The 18,370-nt window shown below is 32.4% G+C and overlaps 3 protein-coding genes across 23 annotated transcripts in view; 2 read left to right on the forward strand and 1 right to left on the reverse strand.

Moving 5' to 3' along the window:
• The window catches only part of mcf2b (MCF.2 cell line derived transforming sequence b), a 37,095-nt gene extending 27,892 nt beyond the window's left edge, over window positions 1–9,203 (reverse strand). For 9 of the 15 annotated variants that reach the window (XR_012386373.1, XR_012386372.1, XR_002457269.3 and 6 more), the window contains exon 1: window positions 364–507. Coding sequence is in view for 5 of the 15 variants with exons in the window: in XM_009305332.5 (XP_009303607.2) it covers window positions 364–414 (51 nt within the window). In the remaining 10 variants the exon portion in view is untranslated. Of the gene's footprint in view, window positions 1–291; window positions 508–5,211; window positions 5,240–9,117 lie in introns of those variants that run through there. The other 6 variants (XM_073914838.1, XM_073914840.1, XM_073914837.1 and 3 more) reach the window with 3 other exon arrangements.
• Window positions 1–18,370, forward strand: part of LOC101883296 (solute carrier family 35 member F4) — a 53,988-nt gene that overhangs the window by 24,497 nt on the left and 11,121 nt on the right. The window lies entirely within an intron of this gene.
• arr3a (arrestin 3a, retinal (X-arrestin)) lies at window positions 171–17,934 on the forward strand. 2 transcript variants are annotated; one of them, XM_073913787.1, is made up of 17 exons: window positions 171–657; window positions 6,686–6,842; window positions 8,292–8,317; window positions 11,346–11,376; window positions 11,472–11,532; window positions 11,623–11,667; window positions 11,981–12,174; window positions 12,302–12,361; window positions 12,432–12,508; window positions 12,592–12,727; window positions 12,809–12,893; window positions 13,912–13,984; window positions 14,065–14,202; window positions 14,894–14,977; window positions 15,133–15,156; window positions 15,242–15,291; window positions 17,360–17,934. In XM_073913787.1, the coding sequence occupies exons 1-17, from the start codon at window positions 623–625 to the stop codon at window positions 17,362–17,364; spliced, it is 1,281 nt and encodes a 426-aa protein (XP_073769888.1). In that variant the 5' UTR covers window positions 171–622; the 3' UTR covers window positions 17,365–17,934.

Consider the following 18,370-nt stretch of genomic DNA (forward strand, 5'->3'; position numbering starts at 1 on the left):
TGATAGATGAACTTCACCAGACCCTCATACTTTTTTGCAACAATGGTCGTCATTAGAGGTTAAAACTTATCATACTGCATAACACAAATGCAGAGCCCCCAGAAAGTCTAGTTTGTTTATATATCCCGAATGAGCCCAGGTGTGTGTTTCAAAAACCGTAGCGATATCTCACAGCTAATGATCCAAATGTAATCAATAATCATCGCGTTCCTAACAAACAGTTATAATTGCTAACGCACGCGTGATTTAGTTAGCAGTTTCCTATTAATATAAAGCGAACAAGACTCCCACCCGTCGCCCGCAGTCTCGTCAGTCAGTTCTGCAGCACAAACCCGGTCCAAAACAGAGCAGAATCCATCTTACCGCAGCCCTCTGGATCCGGGGCAGTCCCCTGAGTGGATTAGCCTCCGCCATTGTTTCTAATGTGCCGGTTTGGTGGGGATGCAGACCCACTTCTTAGCCTCAGAAGTTCCCTCCCTTCATGACTTTGTCTGCGGGACTGTTAGCAGCAGCGGCGGCGGCGGCAGCAGCTTTGAGCAGCCGCAGAGCAGATGATGCTGCAGTGGCGACGACAGACACCTTGACCGCGCTTATCCGCTCATTACTGTCACAATTATAATACATGCTCTCTCACTTGGAGACCGACGTAAAACACAGGTTTGCAGAATTAATTTCAATCAGACGTGGGCGGGTGGGTTATTTATTGTGTGTTTTAGTAAACGAGGCGCACGAGTTATGAAATCAGCACCATGGACAGAGGTCGACACGCACTTGGTCATACACCTACACTTACTCAACTCACTCAAAATAAATGCGTAATTCACATTTAGAATATAAGATATTACTATAACGTCTTCAATCATTAATGGATACAGTACTATATATGTCATATTATTGCATTTACTGTATAAATAATACAATTTACAGTATACCATCGTTAAATACATATACACTATTTTTTATTAATTTATCATTTATTAAAACATGCATTAAATATAATGTATGCATTTGTTCATAAATTATATTAAATGCATGCATCATTATACATGCATTAAATATAATACGTGAATTTAAAATCATTTAGAAATTCTTTTTTTTCTTCTTTTGGACGGGGGGTTGTTTATAAAAGCTTGTAGGCTAGTACTGTATTTAATTCACCTGACACCTGATTAGATTAGTTAATGTAGAAAATATGGCCTAGACATTATATTAGATTCACCCAAACTGAGGACAGGCCAACATAAACTCTGACCTTTGGTAAATGTAAATATTTTGTAAAATCTGGATGGTGTTCAAAATGTTCCTGGCCTGTTCCAGTACTTTTAACGCCAGGCACTGCGATTAAGCTTTGTAATCTTAGTTCTAGACGTTCAGAATGAAGGTAAATCTCCAGAACAAAGATTTAAAAGCTTAACATTCTGTATAACAAAGAGCAAACACAAAATTTCTTTATATTCTGTGTTTAAAAGATGACCACACACCAATATTTTTACTCTACATAAATTATAATCTCTCACTCATCACACAATTTCAGACTGGACATTTTCCGACAAAAAAACATTACAGAAGATTCCAATGAACTCCACTACTAATAACCTTAAAACTACAAACCAACAATGTTATCATAAAAAAAAAGTTTATTAATTTTGCCTTGCCTAGTGTGTTTGAAGACATCAATTAGGATGTAATAACTTTAATATGCCACCATAAAAAGGTAAAATATATAAGTATAGACCAACAGGACCACAACCTTTTCCATTAAACCTGGGTGCGAATTACAGGGGGGGTTCGCGGGAGAATTACTCCCCTAATTAATGCTTGATCCCACCTAAAGGACGTCAAGATGTGTGGGCGGGTCAGCCCTTAAATAGTGAGAAATCGTTTTCCCTGATCAGAATCGTTTTTATTGCCAAGTGTGCTTTCACACACAAGGAATTTGTTTTGGCTACAGAAGCTTTCAGTGTATATAAGTGAGAACATGAAAATAAATATGAAAAAAGAAGACAAACATTAAACAGAGATGTCTGTTTTTAGTCAAAAAGACATATTAGAAAGTATTGCAGATCTTTATTGCACAGTTGGGGAATATTTAACTGTTCATGAGGTAGAGCTGTATCTTAAATAATAATAATTAAAATAATAGATAAAGCCAATATACATTTCACCACCCTTATAATGGTTCACCAATCAGTCTTTGCCAGAATCATTCAACAGTCTAACCAAGCAGATCTTTAGCAGCGATGGATAGCGTAACAGGTCATAAGACTTTTTTTTTTTTTGTAAATTAGGTGTATGTATTTATACATATTGCCTAGAAGTAAAGTAATATTAGATGCATAGTTTAAGCTATAGTAACCTCTGAAAAAAGCAGAGGTTACTGTATGTCAGAATGTTAAATATCCCTCAAAACACTGAAAACTTGAAAATATATCTTATTAATAAATTTGATGTCATTTAAATAAATAGATAAATTTGATTCACCTAAATTGACACCCCACCACATTACATCATTGTATCAATTGTATAATTCATTCCAATGTACATTTTGCATCTGACATTAAACCAATATAGTTTACATCATAACCATAAAAATAAAAACTTAAACTTAAGAAGTAATACTTCTGTGTTGGTTTGTTGTTTTTCAGGCAGGGATTGCATGTATCAGCCAGTAGGGTACACTAACTCTTCTTCAATACGTCATTAGTGCATACTTTAATTAAAAAAATTAATGTCATAACTATTCTAAACCAAATTGACGTTATCTCATTTTATCTTAATCCAACATTCTAAAATTCAAAATCATTCTATTTGTTTAAAGGACGCCTGTAGAAGCAACAATACACAAAACGCTGAACATTTGAATTTAACGGTCGTTCCCGCTCTAAACGTCCAAATGAAGGCTGAAAGCTTAAAACATGCCAAGAAGATGCTGAGAAGCTTTCAGATCTCTGGGATTCCTGGGCATTTACGAAAGGTCACGCCAGAGTGCATTGCTCTTTACTTCAGTTGAGTGACATTGGTTTTGTCTTCGAGCTCTTTAATAAAGAGGGAATCTATCCTGCGCACTCAGTACAAACAATCCCATTACGGACAAACTAGGAGTGTAGACAGATTAACAGAGATTAAACTCAGAATCAATCTGTGCCAACTGAGGGTAAACATCAGCAGAACCACACCGGGCATCAGCCACCTGACTAAACAAACGTTACTGTTTTACATGCTGATGAAACAGATGCCATCTAGTGAGCATGGGCAGCATTGTAAATGTTTGGAATATGTAATTTTCAATCCTTCTCAAAAAATATTTAAAGATAAACGCGAACATTATCATTATTGAAAACGTTTCTAAGAAAGTTGGATTTTTTTTTTAGAATATAAATGTTATGTTCTGCTTTAGATAATACAATAAATTCGATAAAATTGGTGAAAATGTATTTCAGAGGAATTCTAAGATGTCTTGTGTTTTATTATTAGAAACATTTCATAATTCAGATTTTTTTCAAGCATGTAGATAGTCATAAATTATTAGAATGAAGATTCTATTCCGTTTCATTGGATCATTTTTGAATTACTATAATTTTGGATCATTCAATGTTTAAAAATGCTTCAAAGACATCCTGTTTATAATAGATACAAGAGATCAATATACTTTTTCAGAAGTATTTTTAAATGTTTATGGTTTTTAAACAATACAAAACCAATCATAAATAAATAATTGTTTTCTATAGTTTACACTACAGCCTTTGACACTTTGTTACCTGAGCTTTACCTCCTTTTCAACAAGCTGACTATTACAGCCACCACTGAGCTCTTCTGTAATTACCTTTGGATTAAATCTGAAATCTTCACACTCTGAACTAAAAATAGTTGAGGCAAAGATGTTATTGACTTCTTTTTTTTACTTACGCAGTGGAGGCTTTAAACCATATTTGTTTGTACTATTAATAATAATCATTGTCCCAATATAAGAAATATTAGTCTGATAACTTTGACTTGCTGCATTGTTTTAATTAAATCAATGAACTTATCACACTTTTTAGAGAATGCTTAGATGATTCATCCTCTGTCCTAAAAATAACGACATATATTCTTGACTTGATGTTTTGACTCGACTGCAGCTATTTAAGTGAATTCTTAGCACTAAGTGGATTATGCTCAAGCAAGGTCCTTAAGTTGCCAATTCTTGCACCGTTCAAACCCCTGTGATTGGCGGAGAGCTTTTATATAAACATGTGGTTGGACTGCCAGAACCTGATAGGAGGGAACAGATGGGAGGAAAGGCCATCTCAGTGAACACTGACGCTAACAGATTTACCTGCTGTTGGGCAAAGAGGGATTTCATAATAAGCTTACATACACCTTTTGTGCAAGGAAGCACCTCTAATGTGTGGGTGTATAATTACTTTTGCAGTTACCTATTTACAACATATTTTACTTTCAGTATGTGCAAAATACATAATTAAATTAACAGTCAATGATTAACTGAGTTTATATATGTTTGTTTTAATTTATATATAACTATTTACATATTTTTATAGGTGTTCTCTTAAAATGAAACAATATCTATAGTCTATAATTTCAAATAATTCTATAATTTAAAAAATACTAATATTAAATACAATAATTATGACAATCACTCAACACAAAAACCTTTAATGTAAGGAAAGGCTTAAGAAAAGCATCCAGAGGTCAGTGTGTTTCCAAGCCTGTCGGCCATCTGGAGCTGCAGGTCAACTGGTTTATCCGATATATTGTGTTTTGTTTTGGGTTTCCTTACTAAGTTTGCCCATTTTTAGCTGTGTGCAATCTTGTATGTAACAAAATACATAATTAATGATAGAAACGCTGCAGTATATGCACAGTTTATAACAAAGAATTGTGTACATATAATACATTCTAAAAAGGACGTTTGTTGTTTGTTAAAACTACTTATTTAAAATGAGATGAAACAACACAATGCTTGATTTTTTTGGGACAACTTAATTGTTTTTTGTTCAATCCACTTAAATTCATAATAATAATATACAATAAGCTAGTAACTTAATTCCTTCATGTTGTCCCAACACAAATCGGTTATGTGGAACCAAGACTTTTTTACTGTGTATGACACTACTATATTTATGTACAGAACAGGGTGAATGATCTATCTTTAGGCAGTTGTCTTCAAAACCTTATTACTGGCAATTGAAAATACTTCAAGAATGTCCTTACCTGTCCTTTTGAAGGAACATTCAGCTTTCTGTAAAAATAAAAGTCAACATAATGTTTCCACATTAAGCATAGTTTAACCTTATAGTAAATTTGCAGTTATACTAATGGTAATTAATTGACCAAAAAACGTGAATGATTTTGAATATTTGCATCTGAAAGTTTCTATCCATCTATTTTCACTTAATTAGAAATATTTTATGGCCATGTTCACTAAAACAGGATGAAAGACTGCTAGATTATTTTAAAAGACCAAACTTTTGATCTTATGACAGTTGAAGTCAGAATTATTAGCCCCCTTTGATTTTTTTTTCTTTTTTAAATATTTCCCAAATGATGTTTAACAGAGCAAAGAAATTTTCACAGTATGTCTGACAATATTTTTGTCTTCTCGAAAAAGTCTTATTTGTTTTATTTCGGCTAGAATAAAAGCAGTTTTAAATAAAAAAAGAAAACAACATTTTAAGGTCAAAATTATTAGTCTCTTTAAGCTATTTATTATTTGATAGTTCAGTTCAATTCAATTCAGCTTTATTTGTATAGCGCTTTTACAATGACAGACGCTAGAGGCTATGGTCTTTAGCCACCTTGGTAGAGTGCCCGACTCCCATGCGGAAGGTCGCTGGTTCGATACCAGCTCGGATCGGGTTGGGTGGCGTAAGACCGGCGGGGTTACATTGGTAACGTGACCCGGATGGGATGCACGTTTCCAATATGTGATGCTCCATCCCAGATACCTCTGAGCACAGAGAAGTCACATCTGGACACTGTTAACATAAGGCTTCCTTTTGCCACAGTACAGTTTTAACTGTCATTTGTGGACGTAACTAGATGTCATGATAGTTGACAAAGGTTTACCAAAGTAGTCCTGAGCCCATGTGGTGATATCACTTATAGATTACTACACTATTAATGATTATTTTTGAAGCAGTGCCACCTGAATGTTTAATTTACATGACTATCACAGACAACATATTGTTTCAAACTACTAAAAAAAACTGATTAAAGTCACTTTATTAACCTTTCATTATCATTATTATAACTAACTGAAAATAAGCCCAATAATCTTGATTAACAGATTTTTCTTTACAGTGAACTTTTACATGCATTAAATCATCAACTTTGTGTTTGATTTCTCACATTAGTATTTGATAGGCGTGTAAACCACTTTGCCAATGTAAATATATTACATTTACTTGGTGTTTTGGTAAAGACCTTTAATGAAACATAACAAATTCAGAGAAAACTGTTTAAACTGTACCTTTTTAGCTTTAATCTCTGGAACAAGCTTACATGTGTTATTAAACAGCACTCTCTCGTAACTCTCTTACACGTATGCCTTTCCATGGATAGAAACGGCACATTTTGAACTCAACCCTTGCAGTTTCCCTGTAGATCTTTGGTTTAATTCCCCATTTTTATTTATAAACATGCCGTAGCCCTAAATAGCAGGTTAAGTGTTTAATTGGATTGACAGAAACACAACAGCGTCTAAAACAGAAGAGCCAGAAGAGCAAAGGTCCGAGTATAAAACCCTGCGCCTCAGAGTGTCATCCGTACTCTCTGACTACACCAGACGGGCTGCGGATTATCAGGGAGAGGAGAAGATCGCCCATCGCTCTACCAGTGAACAGGTAACAGCTCAATGATTTTACTTTACAGGACAACGTAGCTTCAGTTACATCATATTCTGGCTGCAAATCTTCCAAGCATTCTAAAGTCAAAATCTAAATCTCTTAAATACAGTATTTGTTAAATTAAGCCTACATATTCTTGTGTATTGTCAGCAGGGCCTAGTTAATATTCATATAGCCGGCTTGTGCAAAAAATATTTGATTGCATTCAGATAGTCTTCCTCCAGAGACCCATTTAATCAGCAAAATTGATATTGAACAGAGATGAGCAGCATGATAAGAAGATCAAGCTGTGTATCTCAGCATGAGCTTTACAATCAAAAGAAATGTAATAGATTAGAGCCAAGGGGAAGAAACAAGCACAGTATACCTTTTGACAGCTCTTCAAAGGTTTTTTTTTTTTACATTAATGCAGCAGTCGACAGTGGAAAGAGGGTTTTAAGTAATATAATATGAATGTAATGTTGCTTTATTTTATTTTTTACGTGAGAACGTGTATTTTTTTCAGAGCAGACAAAAATTAGTATCGTAAGATTTTACCAAGATTTACTGAAGACATTAACTAAAATGTCATTCATTGTCATTCAACATTACCAAAAAGAACAAAACTTGAAATATTTAGAAGAAGATTTATTTTAAAAAGTCTAAAACTTGATATTTGCCATCTATCTTTCAAACCACTATGATATACTCATTTGTCAGCAAACATTTTAATAAATGAATGTAAGTTATAATGAAATTTAATATGATTATTGATGCCTTTGTATATTATAAAACAAACTGATGAGAATAAATGTTATTTTTGCCTAAAAATATCTGTTACTACACTGAAAAAAATGATTAATTGGATTTTCTCAAATAAATGAAGGTAAGTGGCTGCAAACAATTTATATGGGCTGAAATTAAACAAACAAATTAAATTGTACATTACTAAATTTAGTTTGTTTAAATTCAGCCCATATAAATTGTTTGCAGCCACTTACCTTAACATATTTAGTAAATCCAATTAATTATTTTTCAGTGTATGAATTTTGTACATTATTTCACCCATAGTTTGACCTTTTCACAGATGGTATTGCATTTAATATGCTCAAATTAAATTCAGTATGGACAACAAGAATGTCTCTTGGTTTCTGACCTTATTACAGACCGATGACTCCCTCTTTTCTTAATTATTCAGTTGTAATTTGTGCACACAACATGATTTGCATGTAAGAAAGAAAAAATTATTCTAAAGCTCAGCTTGGTGGTCATATTCAGAGTGTGAGTTGACTTGTATGAGCAGTGTGGAAAAGGCTTATCTCTCGGCCAATAAGAGTGATGATGTAATCTCATTGGATGAGATTATCAGTACGTTCACACACAAACATACATCAAAGCCTTATACAATCAGACATCACCTTGCTTTAAATTTGTTTATAAATAATTTCCTTTTCTCCTTTATTTCAGGAAAATTCTTGTACAATGGCTGACAAGTAAGTGTTCTTCCATCTTTTTTCCCTCATATTTTATACTGCAAACATACAAAAATCATAATATTGTTTATTTTTTTATAAATATATCTAATACGGTAAATGATTATGACCACTGTTTGACCATATTTTGACTTTTTATTTTCAGAAATGTTATCTAAACATTAAAGTAGACATTTTACAATGAGCTTTTACTTATATTTCTTTACTTTTTTATTTTTCAGTGTACATTTTTACTATTTCCAAGTTTTGACGAAAACAGAAAGGCAATTAATAAAACTAGAAATGACCATGGGGTCAAAACAAGCAGATTTTTACCATTTCACCACATATTATATTATATTATATTATATTATATTATATTATATTATATTATATTATATTATATTATATTATATTATATTATATTATATTATATTGTATTGTATTATATTATATTATATTATATTGTATTATATTGTATTATATTATATTATATTATATTATATTATATTATATTATATTGTATTATATTATATTATATTATATTTTATTATATTTTATTATATTTTATTATATTATTATGCATTTTTGTACTTTCACATGTATTCCCAAACAATTACAAAAGGTTCACATCATCCACAAATGCCCGTTTGAGAGATCAAAAATGACTAAACCACTCTATATGTCAAATCTAAGTAGAATAGGTCAAGATCAAATCACAAGTTATTAATACCCTAAAGAGAATTCTACCACAGAAGCATCATCACATATATTTAAATTACTGTTTGCATCTCTATTAAAAAGTTTAGAATAGATCTTACCAATAGCAAACATGGACGTGTCATAAGCTGGCAGTCACAGTCAATTATCAGGTGTCCCGTTCGGAGTAAACACAAGCTGCCTCCATTCACAGAGCCTGGATTAGTGCGCAGGGTAGTCCAGGACTTGGCTTTAAGTGTCTTAAAATACTAAGCTTTAACAACGTGATGAATGCTCAGGACGAGAAGGTCAAAGCTGCAAACTCTAATATGCTGCTCTGGTAGAGGTGACGAAGAGGTTAATAACTGAGACAGGCCTAATAGGAGGAGTGACCCTAAATCACACCCTATAAAGGGTTTAAATTCACTCAGCCTGTCCTTGCCTCTCCACTTTGTTTTCTTTTTGTACTTCATTAAAATAAGATAATGGTTCATTATAGCACCCTCCATTAATGTTGGCAAATATAAGCAAAGAATGCTGTTAGGAGGAAAAAATTAGTTGTTTAAAGTACACATTGATTAAAAACAGACCATTTCTACTTTGTTAGTGCACATTGCTAGTTTTTTGGTCCTAGTTAATTTGTGAAAGTCAATCCAAAAGGAGTGTCTTTGTAATCTTTAACCCTTTATAGGACACTAGTTAAAATCCTTATTGGAGTGTTACTAGGGGTTGGTAGTTTTTAGTTTTATGGCTTTAAAACATATGTACATATTGTAATTAGTTATCACATATGGTTAACCCAATAAAGGGTTAATCCAAACCTTAAAATGCATCTTCCCTCTGACTAAACAAACCACGCCCCTCCAACCATCAGCTTTGACAGGAAATAAAACGCCTATTTTACTACATCCAATCAGTTTGCAGTTTTAAAAAAAACAAACCACGCCCACTGTTGATCTTATAGTTTTCATGGTTCTTCCAGATCTCTTTTTATCTTTTGCTCAAAGTACGCTCACAAAAAAAACCCTGCTCTCATTGACAACAAACAATTGCTAGCACAGCACAGTTTTATCAAAGAACACATCTATATTTTTGAAGTATTGATCTTTTTTTTCAAGTACAAGCAGGCACAGCCATTGAAACTTTTTACTTGTGTCATTCATTTCTATTGATTTTTAAAAGCAGCTTGTTATGCTGCTTAATGATGCAAACTTGTATTTTCCTATTATATAATATCAATTTTTATGTATACAGTCATAAACACAGTTGTTTGAGTGCAAGTAGTTTGACCATTTACTACTGTTTATTATTCCTATAGTCATTTGCCCGATAGACAAATTGATCGGAAATCCTGAAGCAATTGCAGAAAAGAGCTTAATTATGCATTACAGATAAGGTCAATACTTTAATTTATATTTGACATTTTCAGTACACCTCTGTGACTAGGAACAGAAAATTGTCCAACCATTTTTTAAATAAATATGAGGAAACACAAAACCCAAACCCACATTTCTCACAACTGGAAAGACCAAATAGCATAGATGTGATCTGAGTGCTTTAGTGCCCCAACCAGTGCCGATATACAGCCATATCACACTGCTACAAGTGTGATATTGCGTTTATACAACAGTTTGACGACATAATTGTGTATATAAAAACAAAATCAAACATGGAGAGTCTCAAAAATACTTTTGTATGAGGAACTACTTTCTTCCGCGTTTGATTCAAATCATAAGCTCACAGTTAAACAACGTGGGCGGAGTAATACACAAAAGGTAAAGAGGCTGTACAGGTGCTGATATTACTTAAATATATCATGGCTATCAGCCATTCAGATTCGAGAACCAAACAGAACTGTTATATAAATATATATATATATATATATATATATATATATATATATATATATATATATATATATATATATATATATATATATATATATATATATATATATATATATATATAAACAAACTTAAAAATTTTAAATAAATAAAATAAAAATGCCCCTTTGTGGTTAATGATAATTTATTCAAAAATGTCTGTTATAATCATACTTACTATAGAGTGTATCAATACAGAACTGTGAGACTGGAACGGCATTGTCCACACGAAAATTATGAATTAACTTCCTCTGTTAATTACACATTTTTGTATAACTGATGAAAGGACTCAATATGTTTTCAAATACATGCTATTTAGCTTTTAGTATGCAAGTTATTTGTTAATATTTTAAGCAAAAGTGTAATGGGTTAAGACATTTTTTCATTCACTTTTTTGCTTATATTTATCAATTGTTCCGACAAATGTATGAGTCCTGATTCCATTGTTTCTTTTTGTGTGTGTTCAGAGTTTACAAGAAGACCAGTGGAAATGGCCAGGTAAAACTGAACTCACCTTTGTCAAAGTATTTCACAGATTTGAACTTTCATTGTGTCTAAATATATGTGTGAGTAATGGAGGGTTTGTGTTTTAGCTTACTCTTTACCTCGGTAAGAGAGACTATGTTGACCATGTGGACGTAGTCGACGCTGTTGGTGAGAAACTGACTGCATTTAATATTGAATTAGAAACATTAGGGAATTGTCCACAACCAAACTGATTTCTTTTTTGTTGTTGTAAACCAGAGGGCGCTGTGAAAATTGACCCTGCAGATCTCGGAGACAAAAAAGGTATTGACAGTGTTTTCTTTCTAAATAAAATAAATGAATAGTTAATTGATAAAAGTTTATCAGTTCTCAGTATTACTTTCTTCCTAATTTTAAAGAGTAATGATTAGTTAATGTACGCATTCAACTTGATTCCATTTTTTTTATATTGTAATTGTGAATCCAATAGTTTTATTGACTGATCGATCGATTTATTCATTCGTTCCCAAAGAAAGGGTCAAAATGACTTCAAGACAGCTAATGAAAACAGTTTAATTTTAAAAAGATTGATGTATAAAACTGACTTTAAATTTGAACATTACTTTGCTTCATCTAGTTTGGGTTCAGCTGGCCTGTGCTTTCCGCTATGGCCGTGAAGACCTGGACGTGATTGGACTTTCCTTCAGAAAAGACATCTGGATTCAGCACATACAGCTCTACCCTGAAGCAGGACACAAACCCACCCTGACTGAGATGCACAACACTCTCCTGAAGAAAGCTGGAGAGCAGGGCCATCCCTTCACTTTCAATGTAAGTCATCTGCCATCATTTTACTTTTCCTTTTAAGTCTTTTTAAATCTTTCTATTATTTGACCCAAACAATACTGCACAGAACTAAGACATACATTTAAAATGAGCTGTTTTGTTTGTCTTTCAGATTCCTACCAACCTTCCCTGCTCTGTTACACTTCAGCCTGGGCCAGACGACAAAGGAAAAGTGAGTTAAAGTCAGCTGAAATTAGTTGAAATGTACCGAATGGACATCCTCATGGCTCTGTTCTTCACAGGCTTGCGGCGTTGACTTCGAGGTTAAAGCCTACGTGGCCAAATCAGCCGATGACCCCGATGAGAAAGTTGACAAGAAGTAAGACTGTTACTGATTACTCTGCACATTTATTTCTGTTTTTTAATTGTTTGTAATTGTTTTTCTTTCGTCTCTCTCTAAAGGGATACCTGCCGACTTGTCATTCGTAAAATCCAGTTTGCACCTGATAACACAGGATCTGGACAGAAAGCCGAGCTCTGCAAGAGCTTCATGATGTCTGATAAGCCTGTTCTTCTGGAAGCCTCTCTGGAAAAGGAGGTTTGTGAACTCTGATGTATTGTAGTCTTTTGTTCACCAAATCTGGAAGAAACTAACATGTATTTTCTCTGTTGACAACAGATCTACTACCATGGGGATCCAATTCCTGTCAATATCAAGATCAAGAACGAGACCAACAAAGTTGTGAAGAGGATAAGGGTTACAGGTGAATTCATCAAAAGCATTTACAAGATGTATATGTTAAACATTCCAGTTGACTGTACTCATCTAATCACAAGATTATACTCTTCAAAATAAAGGTCATTTATTGGCAAGTGTACTTCCATTAAGAAACTTTAACATCTATGGATAATTATTAATTCTACAAAAAGTAATTTTTTTAGGATGAAAAGGTCCTTTAGGATATTAAAATAGCATTAAAATACAACCCCAGTAACTCTCCAGTTATTGACTAATGAGTGTCATTTTAGACAATTATTCAAAGTAAACTAAATTGTAGAATAACATTTGTGCTTCTCACATCCACACTTTTATTATTCATCTTAGTGAATCAGTGATCCATTTACAAAGACAGTGATTGGATTTGTTTCTAAATGAATCTTTGAATGAAGAAGACTTTCTGGCCTGTTCTGGCAGTTTTAGTGTTACATATATTTAATAATTATGAACATTTATCATGATTTTACTATGAATAAAAAAGCATGTTTCTTATTACAGTTTTTATTACACTAACCAAATCCATGACAGGCCTAAACCACCCAAGGCTTGAGCACAAAACCTCACTCATATAGAAATCTGATATTTATGCAATATATGCAAATGACATATAAAACAAATTCATGTTTGGATTTCACCTATATAAAATATGTCTTATGTGCAAAGGACATATAAAACAAGTTCATTTTTGGATTTCACATATATAGATTATGTGTTTGGGCTGTTAATTGTAATGGCATATATTTTTTATCAACCATTTGAAATACAAATATGTAAATAAGTTCAATGTATATGATCCTACATGGCCATATATCATATTTCCATACAGGCAACAGCAAAACTTGTTTAATTATCATTATCAAAAAAATAATAATCCTAAAATATGTTGCTTAAATATAATTCCTTTAGCAGCAGAATGCTGTAATTTGCCTATCCAAATCAAGTATTACATCAGTGGTAATGCAATATATTCAACCTGACTAATTTTAATTCTGTTATTCTCATAGTTGACCAAACCACAGACGTCGTCCTGTACTCAGCTGACAAATACACCAAAAATGTGCTGACTGAAGAGTTCGGGTGAGTGTTGTTATATTTGATAGTGATGTTTGTCAGCCATAAAATCTGTCTAAATTATTTGATTTAATTGTTCTTTACAGAGAAACTGTAGAAGCCAATTCGTCTTTTGAAAAGTCCCTTGATATTACTCCTTTACTGGCAAACAACAAGGAGAAACGTGGCCTGGCGCTGGACGGCAGGCTTAAAGATGAAGACACCAATCTGGCCTCAACCACTATGTGAGTGTTTGGTTCTGTTTTAACGGAAAACAAAACTTTTTTTGGAAATAAACGCCCTAAAGTTTGACTAATCTCCAGATCTGGTGGGATCACTTTTAGCTTAGCTTAGCATATTTCATTGAATCGGATTAGATCATTGGCATCTCACTCTAAAATGTAAATATGAGTTTGAATAATTTTCTTATTTTAGGCTTGACTCTTCTGTAGTTACATTGTGCACTAAGACAGATGGAAAATGATATTTTCTAGGAGCATATAACTAGGAACGATACTCTCATTATCATAAACTCTCATCGTAATAATCAAGGAAATTAGCTGCTGTACCATTAATATGGCAAGTGCAATGATATTATGCAGTGCTTTTATCTAGTTACCTAACTGTGCTTGCTGCAACTATGGTGGTAAAACTCAATAATAGTAAAACTCAACTGGTGACTTGTAAAATTTCCAAATGTAAAAACCTATTTCACACCATAGAAATTATGTTAACTTCATATTCAAGCTGTAAAAAAAATAACAATTTTATTTATACATACTTAATACTAATGGTAATACTCGCTTAAACTAATTACTTTGAATGTTTATACACATATCTGTTATAGGTATGTAGATGTTTGATTAGATGTGCAGATTAGTTAGTTACATGGAATTCAAAAGATAATAACCTGCTCATTTCTCACTTTTCCCTTAGAATAAGAACAGGTATGGATAAGGAGATGTTGGGAATCCTGGTGTCCTACAAGATCAAGGTTAACCTCATGGTATCAGGCGGAGGGTAAGGATTTTTAAACTATACGAATTAAAAACAATTGAGTAATAAGAAAGTACAAAAGAGAAGGTGATGTTGTTTGTTGTTTGTAACGTTGTTATTAACATACATAGTTATGTACTAATTGTATCATACTTACCCGATTCTCCTCTCTTTTGTAGTCTGCTTGGAGGCCTGACAGCAAGGTAAATTAAAAGGAGGAAACAGAATAAAAGAAAAATTTGAAAATAGAAATGACCTTTCATCTAACCTGTTGTTTTCTTCTCACAGTGATGTGACAGTAGAGCTGCCTCTGACCCTCATGCACCCCAAACCCAAAGGTAAACAATTACTTTCTCTTTTTTCCAGCGTATTTTATTACCCATGAAAAGGTCTTAATGCAAGACTCTACAGGCAAATTTTATGCTTTTTTCATGCCACTGTCAGTTTTGAGATTTCTAGCTTTTTAAGAAGTGTTTTTTACAGTCTAACATGCTTAAAATATCTGAAGAACATCATTAAATGCTTCATTTCTCACACTTCAATTTGTGTTTGCATATTCCAATTACATTACTTTTTGCAAATTCTTGCTGCGTAATTTTTTTTGTTGAATCAAATGAACTTTTCTAGTCATCTCAATTTACATCAGTCAAACTGACAAAACTATTACAATAAACCCTATTGAAATAGGTTAAAGTAGCATGAAAACATTTGTTGTCATACCTTTTTACGTATATATATATATATATATATATATATTTTTTTTTAGGTGTAGGGCTGGCCGATTTGGCCTAAAATCAAAATCTTAGTTAATTTAACATTTTAACTCGATTATGAATGATTTTTTTTTTATTTATTTATTTTATTATTTATTTTTTTATTTATATGCCGCCTAAAGGCATCTTCCAATCATCGTCAATGTAGTGCAAAGCTATCATCCTACTTGTCCAGTGATCAGATGTGGCCACAGAAGTAGAAAAGAGCCACAGCCTTTAACAGAGCCGAGTCAAGGGACACGTAGGGAAAGTAACTTAAAAAATTGTCCTGAAAAATTTAAAAACTTTTCGATTAATCGCGCAGCTCTAGTTTGGTGTTTTATTTCCAAAATGTTCCTATTCTGAAGATTTTTACAGAGAGATTTGTTTAATTATTATTTGGCTGATAATCTAAGGTATTGTATTCTGCATTTTTATTAAACAGGCATCAATTAATCAATCAGGCATAACAACAATCACCTTAGACAGTTCATACACGTCTTTAAACATACAGTTATTACTTTCTCAGCATTTAAAACATGCAATGCACATGCAGCATAAACAACTGATCTTATAAAACATTTAGCATCCTTGTACTGCAAAAAAAACTACATAACTCTTTTTAGCAAGTTATATTTAACCATGGTTCAATGTAATAATAATAATAATAATAATAATAATATAATAACTATTATTATTATTATTATATATTATTTAATTATGTTATATAAATTATATTATATAAATATTATTTTATTTACTATTATATACATATTTTAAAATATAATTTATTATATTATCATATAATTTTATTACATTTATTAATATTAGTTTATTAAGATATTTTATCTATATTTATACATTTTTAACATCAAAGAGTTGAAAAAAGCTTATGTCTGATTATGCTTAAGTTTTCATTCTTCCACCTCTTTCCTCAGTTCCCTCATCACCATGCTTAACATTTTTGCCACACGACCACTCAAAAGTTGTAAATACTGTATACAATTTAATGTGCTGAAAAGTTGGGATTAATGTGGCTGTTTGCAGTATTTTCTAAACTATGGAGTGATAATCCCCTCTATAAAAAAACCCGGTAAAACTCTAAACTAACTCTTGAGAAAAAATTTTCAATATCTGTGCTGGAAATGTATGCAGATTAGCACATCTTTAAATAAATGATGGCTAAATTGCATATTGAAAAACAACCTTTTTCAAATCCTGCAATACAAAAAAGTTAGCATAGCTTAATTTAATCAGAAAACCAGGGAACGACAGTGCACTTTAAAACTGTATGACAAAAGTCATGACAGCAAATGTATTCATGTTACTATAACTATGTATAATTATTTGATTATAAATATATAGCTATATTGTATTTAAAATGTTAATCAGTTATGAAAAAATAATGAATTATTCAAAGTTTATCTTAATATTTTTAGTCAATTTGACTGATGTAAGTTAAGATGACTAGAAAAGTCCATTTAACATGACCAACTAAAATACTTTTGAAATGTTTTTACAATGTCGTTACCATTGTTATGTACTGTCTATCATTATTACATATTTACATTAACCAAACAATCCATATCCAAATGTTTATGGCCATGAAGCATCTCACTCCGTATCTTTGTGTCTCCCTCTTTGAATATAACAGACTGAACGGCCATATCAGATTCCACAGGGCAGATGTTATCCTCAAATACATTCCCTCAGCACTTTCACAGCGAGACGGCAGAAGAAAAAGCTCCCCATTAAGCAAAGAAGGCATCTCAGAGAAGGGCACGAGTACCTCACAACCAGGAAAACACATCAGTATCACTTAGCAAAGCTGCTAGGTCATATTGATGATGATGATAATGATGTTGATGATGATGATGATGATGATAAGATGGTGGTTTAAAGCATACATTTGTATGAGGTCAATATTTGCCTTGAGGTACTCAGTGCAGGTATTTTACCATATACCTCTTCTTTGTGAAAGTGCTCCCTAATGCTCATCATCCTTTACCCATAGCCAGTCTTGAGGGATGCATTTTAATATGTATGGAGTCTGATCACCATATTATGTTTTTGCTTGTGTTAACTTGTCTTGCCTAGTGTTTAGAGCCATTTACATCAGCTTCGGTAAATCACTGTTACTCATTGGACTTGTAATGTATAATGTTTGGTTTGTTATGTGTGGAGTTTTATGACTCATGAATCAATAAAACAAATGAAATACCTCTAAAACCTTTACTGACGTCTGTTTATGTTGATTGCTATGAATTATAAAATATAGTTTATGTATACTTCATTAACTTTTGAAATGTTGATGAAAACATGTAACAATTAAAAACATATAATAACTCAATAATTAAAGTCTTTATAACTTTTTTTTGCCAAAATCTGGATTATGGATTAACTCATGCCATTGTTGTGTTAACTATGGAAATTTTAAATTTATATTTGCCTTTATACATTTATGTATTTTATGATCATAGACGGGGCTTGATGTTAACTTCAGGTTATGCTTTTTCAATGTTACTATCCAGCATGTTCTCTGGACAATTGAAAAATGCATACAAAAGATAAGTTTTGAAATGAAATTTGTATTTCAATGACAGAAATTGAATTTTTAAATTGACAGACATTTAAAGTTTTTATTTCCAATGCATTTTTGCCTTCA

The sequence above is a fragment of the Danio rerio genome, chromosome 10 (assembly GCF_049306965.1).
Source record: "Danio rerio strain Tuebingen ecotype United States chromosome 10, GRCz12tu, whole genome shotgun sequence".
Classification (NCBI taxonomy): domain Eukaryota; kingdom Metazoa; phylum Chordata; class Actinopteri; order Cypriniformes; family Danionidae; genus Danio; species Danio rerio.

Coding starts and splice junctions, on each gene's coding strand:
- arr3a (XM_073913787.1), top strand. CDS start 623: ATGCTCTCTCACTTGGAGACCGACGTAAAACACAG. Junction 12,175..12,301: donor GCCATCCCTTCACTTTCAAT/GTAAGTCATCTG, acceptor TTTGTCTTTCAG/ATTCCTACCAACCTTCCCTG. Junction 13,985..14,064: donor GTGCTGACTGAAGAGTTCGG/GTGAGTGTTGTT, acceptor TGTTCTTTACAG/AGAAACTGTAGAAGCCAATT.